Source organism: Chiloscyllium plagiosum, chromosome 14, assembly GCF_004010195.1.
Source record: "Chiloscyllium plagiosum isolate BGI_BamShark_2017 chromosome 14, ASM401019v2, whole genome shotgun sequence".
In the NCBI taxonomy this organism is placed as follows: domain Eukaryota; kingdom Metazoa; phylum Chordata; class Chondrichthyes; order Orectolobiformes; family Hemiscylliidae; genus Chiloscyllium; species Chiloscyllium plagiosum.
This window is the reverse complement of record NC_057723.1, coordinates 15,204,630-15,221,880: the sequence shown is the minus strand read 5'-3', so window position 1 is coordinate 15,221,880 and position 17,251 is coordinate 15,204,630. Positions and strand designations below refer to the sequence as shown.

Genomic DNA, 17,251 nt, shown 5'->3' with positions numbered 1-17,251 from the left:
TTTTAAACATCCAGCTTGTCCCCTTCCCCCCGTTACTTAGTTTAAATGTAGCGGTGTTGCAGTAGAAAACCTGCCTGCAAGAATGCTGGTCCCTCATCTATTAAGGTGCAAGCCGTCTCTCTTGTAGAATTTATGTTTACCACAAAATATACCCCAGTGATCCAAGGACTTAAATCCTTGCTTCCTGCACCAGTTCCCCAACCACACGTTCAAGTCCATTATCTCCCTGTTTCTGGCCACACTAGCCCGAGGAACTGGAAGCAAACCGGAGATAACCACCTTGGACGTCCTGCTTTTCAGCCTTCTTCCTAGTTCTCCGAAGTCTTGCTGTAGTATGTTCCTCCTCTTCTTCCCGACATCATTTGTGCCGACATGTACCACCACCTCTGGCTCTTCACCCTCATCCCTGAGGATTTCCTGCACTCTGTCCGCGATGTCTTTCACTCTAGCACCAGAAAAGCAACACACCATCCTTAAATCCCGCTCTTATAGTAATCACTTACCTTCCCGACCGGCTTTGCGCTCCGTCTGAACTTCCGCCCAGCTCCCGCCGCTCTCTGTTGCGAAAAGCTATTACAACAGTAGCATTCCTTAGCAGCCCTCTGTAATTAAGTGCAAATTCCCCTTAAGGGAGACAGACTACCTTTAAGAACACAAGTTGTGACAAGCATTGAGCATTGAGAATATCTTAACTGCAGAACCCACTTGGCCTAATATTACAATTGGTGCTTCAGAAGCACCAATTTACAGGCTGCCTATTCTCACCTTAATACGCATGTGCAGATCATGATTCGTAACAGCGATTCTCAGAAAACTGTACAGTCTAAATTTTATCCTCAATGCAAAAACCTCATTTGGAGACAGTACTTAGCCAAGTCCATATTTACTACTGGACAGTCTCACATCCTGTAGGAATTGTTCCTCCTTCTGTGCTGTTATTGTTACCATAAATGTTAGTTTAAATTCATACTTTTTACTCAGTTTAAATTTTATTATATTCATTGGCTTTTGCTTCTCCCTTTGCTTTTACTTCCCATTCTAGCCAAGATAGCATTTAGACATATTACTCACTGAGGTCCCACGTCAATTCACTGTCACTCTGTGGTCTGTTTGCTGCACAATTTACACCATCATTTCTCATGTTCTTTTTAACCATGATGATAAAAATAAACTAATTGAAATGTACAAGTACAAAATGCATATCTCACTAATTAACAATTGTACAGGCAAAGGCATTTTAAGAGTATTTATCTGCTTGTGTCTTGTTAAATTATCTTCCAATTGAAAGTGCTTTTAAGTTGCGGTATTTCTCACCATGCATGAAGTCGCATTAAAGGGTTATGGGCCCTGAACTATAGGTAGTTGCATGCAATAGACCATCAATGTCATATAGTTTAGAATGAGATGAGGGACAGAGATGAGATTTGTTATATGCACACAAATCCTGAAGGAGAAGAAAATGCAGGGCAGTGGAGAAATTGCATGAATGTGATACAAATTACTTTTCCAAACAGCCAGTGCAGACATTGCCAGCTGAATAGCCATCTCCTGATCTATTTAGTTCAATTACCTGATTTTAAAATTCAGTGATGATAATTCTGACAATTCAATAGCCAATGAATTAATAAAGAAATACTGGAGAGTCATTTAAACTAAGAAGTTTCACAGAGATACAACAAATCAGAAAATAACTCTTATAGAACAACTGGTTAATAATTAGCAATGTAAACTTAAAGTTCTAGATCATCTTTGCTGATGACCAGATCTACTTGAGCCGATAGGTGTCTGAGTATGGCATCATACCACATGGAAGCTTTAAGGAAACAGCGATTACTTGACAGAAAGATTGCAGCCATGGACTTGTTAGAAGTAAGTATAACTTTTTAATCTGAACCACATAATAGCTGAAAAAAGAAATGTTCAGATAACTCGAGGTACTATTGACAAATTTTTAAATTCACTCAGGGAAGATAGGATAAGTAATGGTACTTTTTCCTTATTATTTTGAGTTGTGAGCATTTCTTTGGCATCCCTAATTATCCTTGAACTAACTGTCACACTTGACCATTTCGGAGGATAGTCAGAGGTAACCACATTGTTCTGGGTCTGGAGTCAAATCTGAGGTATACAGGGTAAGAATTAGTGAAGCAGAGAGGCCTATTGACAGTTGTCACAGTCACTATTATTAGTAGTTATATTCCAGATCTATTAATAGAATTCAAATCCAGCAGTTCTCATGTTGAGATTTGACCACATGTCTGCAGAACATTTACCTTAACCTCTGGATTATTAGTCCAATGACTTTGCCAATTCACCACTTTTTTGCTTTGATTATCTGTTAGCATTGTGAGATGTAAGTGTGAGGCTTCTAGCAATGTCAAGTGTGTGAGGCTGAGATGCAATTATGTGTATTAAGATGTGAATCATAATTAATGGAGATTATTGGTTGGTGAGTGATGAGTGTGCGATATAATTCATGAGATGTGGCATTTGACAGTACATTTACTAACCTTGACTAACCTGTGAAGTCATTGAAATTCTTGCTGTTATACACGAGAAGATAAATATTTTTGATCAATTCAAGTCTGCACTTTTAACGAGTTTTATTTCAGCTTACCACACTCGGCACGGTGGCACAGTGGTTAGCACTGCTGCCTCACAGCGCCAGAGACCCGGGTTCAATTACCGACTCAGGCGACTGACTGTGTGGAGTTTGCACGTTCTCCCCGTGTCTGCGTGGGTTTTCTCCGGGTGCTCCGGTTTCCTCCCACAGTCCAAAGATGTGCAGGTCAGGTGAATTGGCCATGCTAAATTGCCCGTAGTGTTAGGTAATAAGGGGTAAAGGTAGGGGTATGGGTGGGTTGCGCTTCGGCGGGTCGGTGTGGACTTGTTGGGCCGAAGGGCCTGTTTCCACACTGTAAGTAATCTAATCTAATCTACTCCATGAAACTCTCTCCCCACTAATTATTTGTTCCACATCGTTTCCACAACCAATTCACACCCAATTAATTCTTGCTTAATATATTCATCATCTGCTTCCTTATTCCATCTGCATCCTTTCAGACTACATTAGTTAAAAATACTAGTGACCGTGGATCCAGTACCTAAGTGCTAGATTGCTGGCTTCAAACCATAAAATCGTATGAAATAGGAACAGGACTAAGCCGTTCAGCATCTTGACATTCCACATAACCATTGTCGCTGCAATTTCCCCATGATCCTTGATACGCCTACTGCTCAAGAATCGACATATCTCGGCCTTAAACATATACATGATTAACTGATTCCATTGCTTCTGGTCCCCTGAGGATATTTGACATACTGGCTGACACAAAGACCGCCATTGCTGCTTTAGAACATTTTGGAGCAAGTGATGCAGGCTGGCATTGAATAGTACAAGCTAGTGGTAACTCATGCTTATCCCACATGATACTGCACCCATTGTTTGCTGTATTTTGTGCTGAATGCATCCTATAATCATATGAATTAATAAGCTTTCTGTTATTGGTCAGAGTATTGAGTACAGGAGTTGGAAGGGCATGTCACAGCTGTACAAGACATTGGTGAGGCTACTGTTGGAATATTGCATGCAATTTTGGTCTCCTTCCTATCGGAAATATGTTGTGAAACTTGAAAGGGTTCAGAAAAGATTTACAAGGATGTTGCCAGGATTGCAGGATTTGAGCTATAGGGAGAAGCTGAACAGGCTGGGGCTGTTTTCCTTGGAACGTCAGGGGCTGAGGAGTGACCTTACAGAGGTTTACAAAATTATGAGGGGCATGGATAGGATAAATAGACAAAGTCTTTTCCCTGGGATGGAGGAGTCCAGAACTAGAGGGCATAGGTATAGGGTAAGAGGGGAAGATATAAAAGAGACCTAAAGGGCAACGTTTTCAGGCAGAGGGTGGTACGTTTATGGAATGAGTTGCCTGAGGATGTGGTGGAGGCTGGTACAATTGCAACATTTAAAAGGCATTTGGTAGGGTATATGAATAGGAAGGGTTTGGAGGGAAATGGGCCAGGTTCCGGCAGGTGGGACTAGATTGGGTTGGGATATCTGGTCGGCATAACTGGTTGGACAGAAGAGTCTGCTTCCATGTTGTACATCTCTATGACTATGACTCTAAACGCTGTCTTCACTATCCAATCTACCTGCGACTCCACTTTCAAGGAGCTCTGATCCTGCACTCCAAGCTCTCTTTGTTCAGCAACACTTACCATTATGTGTCTAAATCCTGCTGAGATTTGCTTTCCCAAAATGCAGCGCCTCACATTTATCTAAATTAACCTCCATCTGCCACTTCTCAGCCCATTGGCTCATCTGCTCAAGATTTCATTGTAATCTGAGGCAACCTTCTTTGCTGTTCAATACACCTCCAATTTTGGTGTCATCTGCAAACTTACTAACTATACCTCTTATGCTCACATCCAAATCATTTAAATAAATTATGAAAAGTAGTGGACCCAGCAGTGATCCTTGTGGCACTCCACTGGTCACAGGCCTCCAGTCTGAAAAACAATCTTCCATCACCACCCTCTGCCTTCAACCTTTGAGCCAGTTCTGTATCCAAGTGGCTAGTTCTCCCTGTATTCCATGAGATTTAACCTTCCTAACCAGTCTCCCATAGGGAACCTTGTCAAATGCCTTAATGAAGTCCATATAGATCACATCCACCATTCTGCCCTCATCAATCCTCTTTGTTACTTCTTCAAAAAATAAAATGTCATCACAATATTGATAATAATCAAATGCACATTGTATTTATCATTACATGGATGGAATGTGGCCACAGTTCAGCAGAATTTGAGATTGCAAATAATGATGATAATGTATTTCACAGACAAATTAACTAATAAATGCTAGATCATGGATTAAAATTTTAACAATGCGAATCTGGCACAATAAGTAGGTAAAAATGCAATGGTAAGATAATACTTTATAAAGCAAAATCCAAATAAAATAAAACTAATACAGATTATTATTCTTAAAAGGCAAAGAACATATTAGTTTGACATAATAAGCCACTTGCTTATGCTACAGCATTTAAAATAAATATTTATTTGGATGTAGACTGGTTCATTGGTGCATCTCACCCTCACAAACTCGACATTGCTGGAAGCATCACACCTACATCTCCCAATATATGTATACTACCAAATAATAGAATGAGAAAGTGGTGAATTGACAAAGTCCTTGGACTAATAACCCAGAGGCCAACACATATATTCTGAGGACATATGATCAAATCCCACCATGAGAGTTGCCCAAGGAAGGGCAGGGTACTCTTTATGATGTCTGAGCCAAAATTTCTCTGTCTCTTAACTACAACAACCACAACTTTACAACTTACATTTATATAGCACCTTTGTAATAAGATGTCACAATGTAGCCTGTAGGAGCATTTTCAAATATAAGTTAACATTGAATTACTTAACACGTGACCACATTTTTAGTTGAAGAGATAGGTTTTATGGGGGGGGGGGGATCTTAAAGACGGTGAAAGGAGTGGAGTTAGAGAAATTTGTGGAGGACATTCTGGAGCTTAGGAACCATGGCAAATAGAGAAGTGGAGCAAAAACATTGAAAAGAGAATTGGGTCTTTTATTAAAGTTTTCATTATATTTGTCAAGCTAATAAGTAGATTATCTAATCCTTCACTTTATGTCAGTTTTAGTTATGAAGTGCCTTGGAATGTCCTGAGGTTATGAAACATGCAATGTAAATGAAAGTTCTTTTATTGCCTTCATTTTATTACAGTCCATAAAACAGAGTTGGAGCAGAGCATGAGCAGAGATCCAGCAGTTGTTGGGGACCAGAAGTTAACAGTCAAACAGAATAATGATTCAGGGCGAAGACAGCAGCAGCAGCAGCATTTTCTTTCACAGAGCACATGCTTTTTGTGGCAGAGTTAAGGCAGTAATCTAGATCTGCCGCACCTGCTATTGGCTGTTACAAGGTGCCATTTTGCCTCTACATGGTGTCCATGGCACATGCAAATATCTTTGGTTCTCAATTCTCTGGATGCTGTTTAGATGAAGGCCTGCAAGATTAATTTGACACTATTTTGAAGCTTCACCTTCTATTTATGACCTTTTTTAATGTCACAAAGCTGAATATTTGTCCAGCAGATCAGAATGTCCCCATCAGTCCTTTTAAAAGGATTATCAACTACTTTCAGTTTGTTGCTGATTAATTCTGTGTCAAAAATAGTACCCTCACAAAATAAGTATTTTGCACCAAAATTTTACATCAAATCATGTCATATTGTATATAAATGTTAATTAATCGTTCTGCTGTGTTCCCCTCCACGTCAACCTTCTCGGTCAATGTCTCTCTGAGAACCCCTGAGTACTGTCAGAGTGAAGGAAGGCATTCTGCGTTTTTCATGGCATTTTGTTGAGGCTGCTTGACTTCAACTTGACATCCACTGCGGCACACAGAGATTAGGTGGACTTTGATAGTGTTGTAATGGAAGCTGAGACATCAGCTAAGAGATGATGCATCCTGGTTGGCTCTGCTACTTCCACATTGGAAAGGAGAAGTGTAGTGGACAGTGAAGAAGATTACCTCAAAGTACAATGGGATCTTGATTAGATAGGCCAGTGGGCCAAGGAATGGGAGATGGAGTTTAATTTAGATAAATGCGAGGTGCTGCCTTTTGGAAAGGCAAATCAGTGCAGCACCTACACTACAGGACCTACTAAGGTTCTGGGGAGTGTTGCTGAGCAATCCGACCTTAGAGTGCAGGTACATAGTTCTTTGAAAGTGGAGTTATAGATAGCTAGGATAGTGAAGAAGGCATTTGGTATGCTTTCCTTTATTAGTCAGTGCATTGAGTGTAGGAGTTGAGAGGTCATGTTGTGGCTGAACAAGTAATTGGTTAGGTCACTTTTGGAATACTGCATTCAATTCTGGTCTCCCTGCTATAGGAAGGATGTTGTGAAACCTGAATTGTTCAGAAAAAAATTACAAGGGTTTTGCCAGGGTTGGAAGGTTTGATCTATCGGGATAGGCTGAACAGGCTGAGACTATTTTCCCTGGAGCTGAGGGGTGACCTTATAGAGATTTACAAAATCATGAGGGGCATGTATAGGGTAAATAGACAAGATCTTTTCCCCAGGGTCTGGAGTCTAAAACTAAAGGGCATAGATTTAAGGTAAGAGGCAAAAGATTTAAAAGGGACCTAAGGGGCAACTTTTTCATGCAGAGGGTGGAGCATGTATAGAATGAGCTGCCAGATGACGTTTTGGAGTCTGGTTTAAAAGTTTTCTGGATGGTTATATGAATTTGAAAGGTATAGAGGGATATTGGCCAAATGCTGGAAGATGGAACTAGATTCATTTAGGATATCTGGTCGGTATGGACAAGTTGGACCGAATGTCTTTTCCATGCTGTACAGCTTTTTGACTCTATATGTCCTATGGAACATCCTGTTCCCTAGTTACAGTCTGACCTTGGCATGCTTCATGAAATTTACTGCAGCCATACTGATAGCCCATCATTACATTGCATCATTACAGCATTTCATTGTGAGTACTCATCAGTTTTCTTCTGAAAGTTGCAACAACAACATATGAGCTCTGTGCAGTACATCTGATATACAACATTCCCTTCTAGCAAGTTGACAGTTGTGTTACCATTGTCCACTGACCTGGCTGCTGGCTATTCATGCTTGCTGTCTTGCCAGATGTAGGTTATGCCACTAAACTATCCTCTAAATGGTAGACAATGTCAGTAGCTGACCTGCTGTCTGTGAATGTGATTGCAAATGATAGTGGCCCCAATTTTCATTCCCAGGGTGGGAGTTCAACTGCGGGACATTTCTCAGTTTCACAAACCAAATTCTGAAAAATGAGCTGCAGAAGGTCGGATTTTTGTTCCAGGGTCATGGATTCCTTCGGAGGTGGATCGGATGACCCTGAAACAAGACTTGAAGTGTTGGTTATGGATGAAAGCTGGATGTAAGCCAAAATTTATTTAAATAAACTTCATTCAGATCTTGTTGGCTTTACTGGGTGAGCTAACATTTAATGCCCATCCTCAATTGACTTTGACAGTGACATGGTGAGCTATCATCTTGAGCAGCTGCAGTCTATTCTCGTTAGGTACACCTACAAAGCTATGATTGGAGGAAGTTCCAGGTTTTGATCTAGCAATAGCGAAGGAACAGTGATATATTTCTGTTTGGACAGAAACATAGAAGTGTTCCCATGTATGTTTTTGGCCATCTCTGTGTGCTGTATTCCAGAATTTGTGGATTGGTGTCTAAGTGGCTCCATGAACCAGCTATTCTGCAATTTAATGAAAGAATTGAAACACCCTTCCCAGCCTTTCTCCCTTGCAACACACTCCGCATGCCCCATCCATGACAACCCCATGCTATTTGATAATCTACATATCCTTATCCACATCTACCAATGCCTCTCATACCCACGACACCCTCTAGCCTTGAAACCATCCTGGCCCTTTCAGCTCTAAAGTTCATGTGAACCCCTGTACTCACTACTATGGCCCTGTAAAGGCCCTATGCTAGCTTATACCATCTGCCCATTATCCTGGCCCTGTGTAACCCTGTGAGAGAAAGTGAGGGTTGCGGATGCTGGAGATCAGAGCTGAAAATGTGTTGCTGGAAAAGCGCAGCAGGTCAGGCAGCATCCAAGGAACAGGAGAATCGACATTTCGGGCATAAGCCCTTCTTCAGGAATCAGGGCTGAAGAAGGGCTTATGCCCAAAACGTCGATTCTCCTGTTCCTTGGATGCTGCCTGACCTGCTGCGCTTTTCCAGCAACACATTTTCAGCCCTGTGTAACCTTGTGCTAACTTGTACCCTGTGCCCATCATCCTGGTCCCTTATAGTCCTTAAACTCTTTCTGCCAACCACTCCTGTTTGTCCTCTCTCTCCATGCCAGCTCAGCTAGTATCCATTATGGGAAAACCTGAGGAGCCATTCTGTAGCTATTGATAATGCCGCTATTTTAAGAAAAATAATTGCTTAGAAAACACATTCAGTACATTGTAATTTCTTTACTAATTTCTTATGAAAACAACCGTATGTATTTTAAGTTGATATGTATTCTAAGTTGTTTGACGTTTCTTTGACAGATTTAGCAGTTCCAATGTGTTTATGTAATTAAATCAAAAAGGAAATAGAATGTGAGGAGGATGAGATTTGAACATACCATGGGTTTCAGGGTTTCATCCTCAACACTGGCCATGTGCTCATTCCAACTGCGCCCACAATGACAATCACCAGCTCCTTTGGAATGAGAATAGTCAACGGGCCTGCCACCTTCTGGGGAACTGTTGCTGCCTCTGGGTGTTTGCCAACTTGTTTTGCAAGAGGGAGGAAAGTATGTTAGTGAGTGTTGTGCAATCTAGGTTAGTGCTTCCAAGTATTTTCTCATTTTGACACCATTTTGATGCTAAAGTGTTGCCTCAACCCCAGACCTATGAGAGGGTGAGTTCTGGGAAACCTGTCAGAACCACAGGAGAGAAAGCAGCTTTATTAATCAGTTTTTTAAGCTGATGTACCTAGTTCTTCAAGACAGGATTCAGGTCAAAAAGATTGGACAGTTGGCCACATCCCTGTATAAAAAAAAGCGCTGTTTGAACTTTGTCGGAGCTCCAGAGTTGCCATTGTTGCATTAGAGTTTATGACCTAAAATTTTGTCTACCAATCTCTCCGAGTGTTGCAAACCACAGTTTGGGAAACCTTGATGTGGTTGAAGTGGCAGTAATTGTACTTTTTACTTATTACTTTGAGTTGTGATTATTGCTGGCATGGCCACTATTTGTTCAGCATCCCTAATTGTCCTTGAGCTGACTGTCACACTTGACCATTTCGGAGGACATGTAAGAATCAACCACATTGTTTTGGATCTGAAGTCATATCTGGGCCACACAGGGTAAGGATTAGTGAACCAGATAGGCCAATTGAGATAGTTGTCACCATTATTATTATTGGGAGACTGGCTCTATATTCCAGATCTATTAATAGAATTCAAATCCATCAGCTCTCATGTTGGGATTTGACCTTATGTTCATAGAACCTTTGTCTTCATCTCTGGATTAAGAGATCAATAACTTTGCTAATTCACCACTGTCTTGTCCTATTACCTGGTAGTATGTAAACGTTGGGAGATGTAGGTGTTATGCTTCCAACAATGTCGAGTATGTGAGGGTGAGATGCAACTATGAAATCAGCTGTGATCTCACTTTCTGGGAGCTACCAGTCAAGTTATCTTTACCCTGGCCTGTTTAGTCATGCATGTCCTGTGACTCATCAGATACAGACACTGACTATAGAAGAGCCTCTAAAATTCACACTTGTCTCTACCTCCTGCCACTACATTGGCTGAACAGTTCATGGGAATCTGGAAAAAAAGAGAAGGGGTAAATTAGGATGAAGGACAGGGGCGTTTCGTTTTGCTTCAAAGCAAAACATCCATAATCATACACTCTGCAGCTTACACTTCATGTCATATAGCAGGATAAAGTGAGGTAGGAATTAAAAAGGAACATGAAGCAGGATATAGAATCATCTTCAATGTTCCTGTGTACAAAGGGCTTTATTGAATGTGTGAAATTGAGCAGCAGTTATCATGTAAATATTATAGTATAGACTTGGTGAGTGGGTTGTTCTCACTTGTGCATCTTTGTGTAGAAACAGTTTATTGTATAAACCTCTTGATCTGCGGAGAACATTGCTATATCTTCTCTTTGTTCAGGAATTCCTTTCATTTTAGAAAGAATCTGAGACCTGTGAATGTGCAAAATCTTCAGCGGCCAAAAGAGGTTCAAAGTCTTCATCACCCAAAAAAGGTTCAAAGCCTTCAGCGCCCAAAAAAGGTTCAAAGCCTTCAGCGCCCAAAAAAGGTTCAAAGTCTTCAGCATCCAAAAGAAGGACAGAATCTTCAGCATCCACAATAAGTTCAGAATCTTCAGAATGTACTGATAAGTCAAGATCATCAGGGTCCACTCCAACCAGATCTACAAAGCTAAGCTCAAGAAACATAACACCTTTCAGCCCTACAAAAGCAAGGTCAGGAACGTAAAAGAAGAAAGGGACCATTGTATAAGTTTTATAAGAATATGCATTAACAATGTCCTTTTCTCTACAAATTTGAAATCAATGCATAAAATGATTTTAATGAGGGCAGTTAAGACATCTTTAGATTAGTCAAAGAACACCAAAATGCATAGACTTTAAAGCTAAAATGAAGATTTCATTATAATATTCTATAATACAGCAGGTAAAAAAGGAAGTTGCAATTTTTCCATTTTTGTTTCACAGCTATTCTGTCCCCAAACTAAGAGGAGAGGGAGTAGCTTCCTGTTCTCAAGGTTGTACTTGTTCCCAAGGCTGTACTTGTTCCAACCTACCTGGTTCAAGCAATCTGTGAAACTGGGCAGGTGGCCACGCCTTTGATTTTTATTCATTCTCCCTTGCCTCAGGGAAGCATGTCAATTTCAGCTTGTCATTCTCCCTAAGAAAGCCTTGTATAGCTCCATAACTTACTGAGGAACCACAAATATAAATCTATACTATTCAAAAGTAATTTAAAAGAAATATTAGCGTTTTTTTAAAGGGGTTAACATTATACCGTTAATGTGTAAAATTGGTTAGACTGTCCCTGCTTTAGTTCTGGGCACTGCACCTCAGGAAGGTTTTGGACCAACTTCATATTTCTGTGCTGATAAACACATGGCACCAGAGGTAGCACAGACATTACCGTGTTTTGGATCCTGTTTTTATTCAAATTCCTAACTCCCTAAAATCTGCTAACAGGACCTCATCCACTTTTCTGCCAATATCATTGGTACCAATATGTGCCACAATCTCTGTCTGTTTATCCCTCAGAATGTCCACCAGGGAGGCAACACACCATCCTGGAGTTTCTTTTACCGCTACAGAAATGCCTACCTGTGCCCCTTACAATTGGATCTCCTGCCATTATAATCCTGCCATTCTTCCTTCTCCCCTGTTGTGCAACAGACCTTCCCATGGCACCATGAAGTTGGCTTCCACTGTTTTCCCCTGCATACTTGTAAGAAAGGAGGATGGCCACAGGAATACCACCTCTACCTGCCTTCCTTTACTCTGGTGGTCACCGATGCCCTTTCTGCCAATTCAGTCTTCACCTGTAGTGTGACCATCTCAGTAAGCGTGCTATCCACAACATTTTCAGTGTTACAGATGCTCCACAATGAACTCACCTACAGCTCCAGCTCTGAAATGCAATTAACCAGTATTTGCAGCTGGATATACTCCCTGGACATGTGGTCACCAGACATAACTGAAGTTTCCATGATTTGCCATATAGTGCAGTAGGAGGATATCACAGGTGCAACCTTTGCTGCCATGACTTCCCTTAATAATTTCATTTTAAAGAAGGGAGTAACTATATTTATAAAGGAATACTATAAACTTACTTTCTTACCACTAACTTTACTTACCTTGCCCTACTTTGCTTACTTATATTACTTTGTTCGCCCTGAATTGCAGTTATTCCTGTCATTTCTCAGTTAATCCCTTCTCCCAAAAAAATGCATTTTAAAATCATAAACTAATCAACTCGCCACTTCCATGCAATATTACTATTGAATTTTTTTTCCAGTCAGCAGTCATGATTGCTTGAAACTGTAGATATTAAACAGAGATTCCCATCTCAATATAAGCTTTCTATGCCCCTCTTGCTGTTGTGTTGGAGGTGACATGCTGGGCCTCTGATCCTGGACCTCAGTATATTTTCTTGCTGCAGTGTTGAAGCTGACATTCTGGATCCTGAGCTTCGGCCTCAATATGTCCTCTTTGTCAAGCTACTCACCGAAATCTAGTTTTATAGTCTGTGCTGCGGTACAGATCGCAAAACGAACGCGCATGGTTAATCACTATGTAGAATTCCAATTGAACAGTTATAGCACTATTATCCACTTTCTTGCATTTGGATATTGTTAGGTAAGTAACTAACTAAAACAGATTGTTATAAATGGAAATGAATGGAAGTTATTGTCACAACAAATAGCAAGCCTCCTTTTCTCGATATAACTTCTACTAACTTATGGTTCTTATTTATCAAAGTTGTTCCAAGACCCCAAGGAGCCGGTTTCAAAGTATACCACCAGGAATGTCCCCATATTGGGCTCATCACTTGAGGAGGCAAGCCAGAATCCTGAGAGACCATGGTCTGGTGATGGGAAACTTGGTACATTTTATGGACTGAGATTTTTTGTTGTATTACCAGATATGATGCTTTCCTGACAATGAGATAACAATCCATTATCTGGCAACATATCAAGACCAATTTGAAGAAATACATCATCAATTTCAAGTTCCCTCAACTAACTTTCAAAATAAAATAGCAACTTTAAAGTCAAAAATTGTTTGCATTTTTGATTGTCTTAGCACATCAGTTTAAATCCATAAATCCTGGATTTTTGAGTTCAGTAGGAACTTACAAATCTATTGGAGTCCCTTTCCCAAGGTTTCCTCCTCATTGTGTTACCTCTTCCTATTTCGCTGCCCACCCTGCCTCCCTCCAACCTTACTCATCAGGACTCCCAGTTGACCACAGGAATTATCTTCGTCATTACAAGATTAACTGCAATATCAGAGTTGATCATTATCTAATTCAATCTCACATTTGCAAGAAAGAGGAATCAAGTCTGTGGCAAGGGAACAAGGTTTATGACAGGAGATGAAGAAAGTGGTTTTGGTCTTCGCAATATTTGGAAGAAATTTATGGTTATCCAGTACTAGATGTTGAAAAGTAGTCTTACTATTTAAAGTCTTTGAAGGTGTTGAGAAGATTGGTGATTAGAGTTGGGGTGTCTCCAATACACTCATGGAAACTGCTGCTGTGCTGTCAGATGCTGTCAACTTGAGAAACATGGGGGTTCAAAGGTACAGCAGATAATAAAGAAGGCAAATGGAATTTTAGCATTTATTGCTAAATGAATGGAGTATAAAGGTAGGGAACTGTTGTTTCAATTCTACAGAGTTATTGGTGAGACCACATCTGAGATATTGTGTACAGTTTTTGTCCCTTACTTGAGGGAGAATGTAATTGCAATGGAGCCAGTTCAAAGAAAGTTTACTAGTTTAATTCTAAAGGTGAAAAACTTGCCTTATGAGGAGAGGATGACCAGTCATTGAGAAAGTCATTTTCAGTTGTATAGAACTTTAGACAGGCCATATTTGGAATATTGTATACAGTTCTGGTATATTTGGAATATTGTATACCACTCTACAAGGTTGTGGAGGTTTTAAAGAGGGTACAGAACCAGGATGTTGCCTGGTTTGGAGGGTATATGCTAAGAAGAGAGATTGGAAAAACTTGGTTTGTTTTCACTTGAATGTTAAAGGATAAGGGGCGACTTGATAGAAGTTTACAAATTTATGAGAAGCATGGGTAGAACAGATAGAGTCTTTTTCCCAGCATAGAAATATTAATTACTAGGGGGCATAGGTTTAAGGTAAAAGGGGTAAGTTTAAAGGAGATGTGAAGAGCAAGTTTTTCACACAGGGTGGAAATGCCTGGAATGTGCTGCCAGAGAAGGCAGTCGAGGCCGATCCAATAGCAACGTTGTGGAGCATCTTGACAGAAATGAAAAGACAGGGAATAGAGGGGTACAGACCTCAGAGAGGCAAAAGGTTTTTAGTTTAGAAAGGCATCATATGTTGGCACATTTTTGATGGATCGAAGGGCCTGTTCCTGCCCTATACTCATCTTGGTATTTTTGTATGTCTTCTTTGTTAGTTCAGCCCTACAATTGTTAGAGTTTAGAAAGTGAGGGGAGATCTAATTGAGATATATAATATGCTAAAGCCGATTGACAATATCGATTTTATTGCTCCTCGGATGCTGCCTGAACTGCTGTGCTTTTACAGCACCATTAATCCAGAAAGTGGATGTAGAGCAGATGTTTCCCGTAATGGGGCTATCCAGAACAGAAGGTCAAAATTTTAGGGTAAGAGGCATCTGATTTAAATGAGAGATGGGGAGGAATTTCCTGCAGCCAGAGCATTCTGAGAGAAGAAACCAGGGGGCTGTTTGGAAGGTAAATTCTCCATTTAAAAGCTTACCGCACGGGAGTAGTGGCCTTCATTGCAGTCGAATTGCGGTTTGGGGAGGTGAGTGAATTGATATATTTGGGCAGTGGCTGATCCCAAGACACTACACGTGTAAGTGTCTTCCACCTGCCCTCCTCCTCTAAGTTAGCTGGATGCTTTGTTTCAGGAGGCAATCACAACTGGTAGATTATGTAATTCAAATTCAGTTAGTGATCAGGACAACAGAGTGTGATTGCAAGTGAGGTAGGTAGGGGGGATCCTGAGTTCAGGAGTGCAGGAGCCTCAGCTTTTGACCTTATCCAACAGATATGATGTGCTTGTTCCCTGTGGATGAGGAAAAGGGCTGCAGGAAGGATGGTGCAGAAGGCCATTCAAGAGACGGGAGCAAAAAGACAAGTGCTAGTTGTAGGGGATTCTGTAATTAGAGGGTTAGATAGTATCCTTTGCAAGGCGGATTGGTCATGGAGTGTTGCCTGCCTGATGCCAGGGTGCAGGACATCTCTGACTGGCTTGAAAGGATATTGGAGCGAGAGGGACAGGATCCAGTTGTTGTGGTCTACGTTGGGATTAACAACATAGACAAGGCTAGGATGGAGGTCCTGTTTGGGGATTATTAAGCACTAGGAACAAAATTATTAAGCACTAGGAACAGGTTCCCAAGGGTCATAATCTCCAGATTACTGCCCAAGCCACATGCAAATTGTTTTAGGAATAAGAAAATTAGGGAAGTAAACATGTGGCTAAGATTGGTGTGGGAAAGAGGGGTTCCATTTCACGGGGCACTGGCATCAGTTTTGGAACCGGGGTGATCTGTACCGATGTGACGGTCTCCATCTAAACCGATCTGGAACCAGTGTTCTAACGAAAAGGATAAATAGGGTTGTCACTAGGACTTTAAACTAGTGTGTTGGGGGAAAGGAAAAGGGAAAAACAACAGGAAGTATGGTAAATAAAAAGGTAAGCAGCAGGTTAACATGTGCAGGAGGGTTCATGTTCAAGGCAGACTATGAAAGAAGTAAAAAGGAAGGATAACTCAAGAGATATTATTAGAGATGATGGAAATCATGAGGGTAAGAAAGCTAGCATAAGGGCACTTTAACTGAATGCTCGTAGCATTCGTAACAAGGTTGATGAGTTAATGGGGTAAAATAATCGCAAGTGAATATGATTTGGTAGCCATCATGGAGACATGGTTACAGGATGGTCACGACTGTGAGTTAAATATCCAGGGGTACCAGACTATTCAGAAGGACAGAAAGGAAAGTAAGAGAGGTGGTGTAGCTCCGATATTCAAGGATGACATCAGGGCTGTGCTGAGAGGTGATATAGGTTCTATGGAGAATAAGGTTGAATCCATTTGGGTTGACATTAGGAATTCTAAGAAGAAAATGTCACTGATCGGCATAGTCTATAGGCCACCAAATAATAACGTCACATTGGGGTGGGCAAGAAGCAATGAAATAACTAATGCCTGTAAAAATGGTATGGCAATTATCATGGGGCATTTTAATCTACATGTCAATTGGTCGAACCAGTTCGGTCAGGATAGTTTGAGGAGGAGTTTGTTGAGTGTATCCATGATAGTTTTCTTGAGCAGCATGTAATAGAACCAATGAGGGAGCAAGCTATCCTCAACCTGGTCCTGTGTAATGAGACAGGAATAATTAATGATTTCATCGACAAGGATCCCCTTGGAAGGAGTGTTCACAGTATGGTTAAATTTAGAATACAGATGGAGAGTGTGAAGGTAAAATCCAATACCAAGGTGCTGTGCTTAAACAAGGGAGGCTACAATAGAATGAGGGAGTACTTCGCTAAAGTAGACTGGAAACAAAAATTTTATGATGGGATGGTTGATGAGCAGTGGAGGACTTTCAAAGCAATTTTTCAAAGTGCTCAGCAAAAGTATATCTCAGACATTCTTATAACTCTTTTGGTGTAATGAAGGTGGATAATCCTTTAGCTTTTAATGAGGTAAAAACAATGACTGCAGATGCTGGAAACCAGATTCTGATTAGTGGTGCTGGAAGAGCACAGCAGTTCAGGCAGCATCCAAGGAGCAGCAAAATCGACATTTCAAGCAAAAGCCCTTTATCAGGAATAAAGGCAGAGAGCCTGAAGCGTGGAGAGATAAGCTAGAGGGGGGTGGGGGTGGGGAGTGGTACTTGCTCATACTC

At 40.8% G+C, this 17,251-nt stretch overlaps 1 protein-coding gene across 3 annotated transcripts in view; it reads left to right on the top strand.

Moving 5' to 3' along the window:
* Window positions 1–13,361, top strand: part of LOC122556515 (translation initiation factor IF-2-like) — a 27,488-nt gene extending 14,127 nt beyond the window's left edge. For 2 of the 3 annotated variants that reach the window (XM_043703244.1, XM_043703243.1), the window contains exons 2-4: window positions 1,737–1,869; window positions 10,747–11,042; window positions 13,083–13,361. In XM_043703244.1, coding sequence (XP_043559179.1) covers window positions 1,792–1,869; window positions 10,747–11,042; window positions 13,083–13,224 — 516 coding nt within the window. In that variant the 5' untranslated portion in view covers window positions 1,737–1,791 and the 3' untranslated portion in view covers window positions 13,225–13,361. Of the gene's footprint in view, window positions 1–1,736; window positions 1,870–10,728; window positions 11,043–13,082 lie in introns of all 3 variants that reach the window. The other variant, XR_006313551.1, reaches the window with a different exon arrangement.
* Window positions 13,362–17,251: the final 3,890 nt, after the last annotated feature.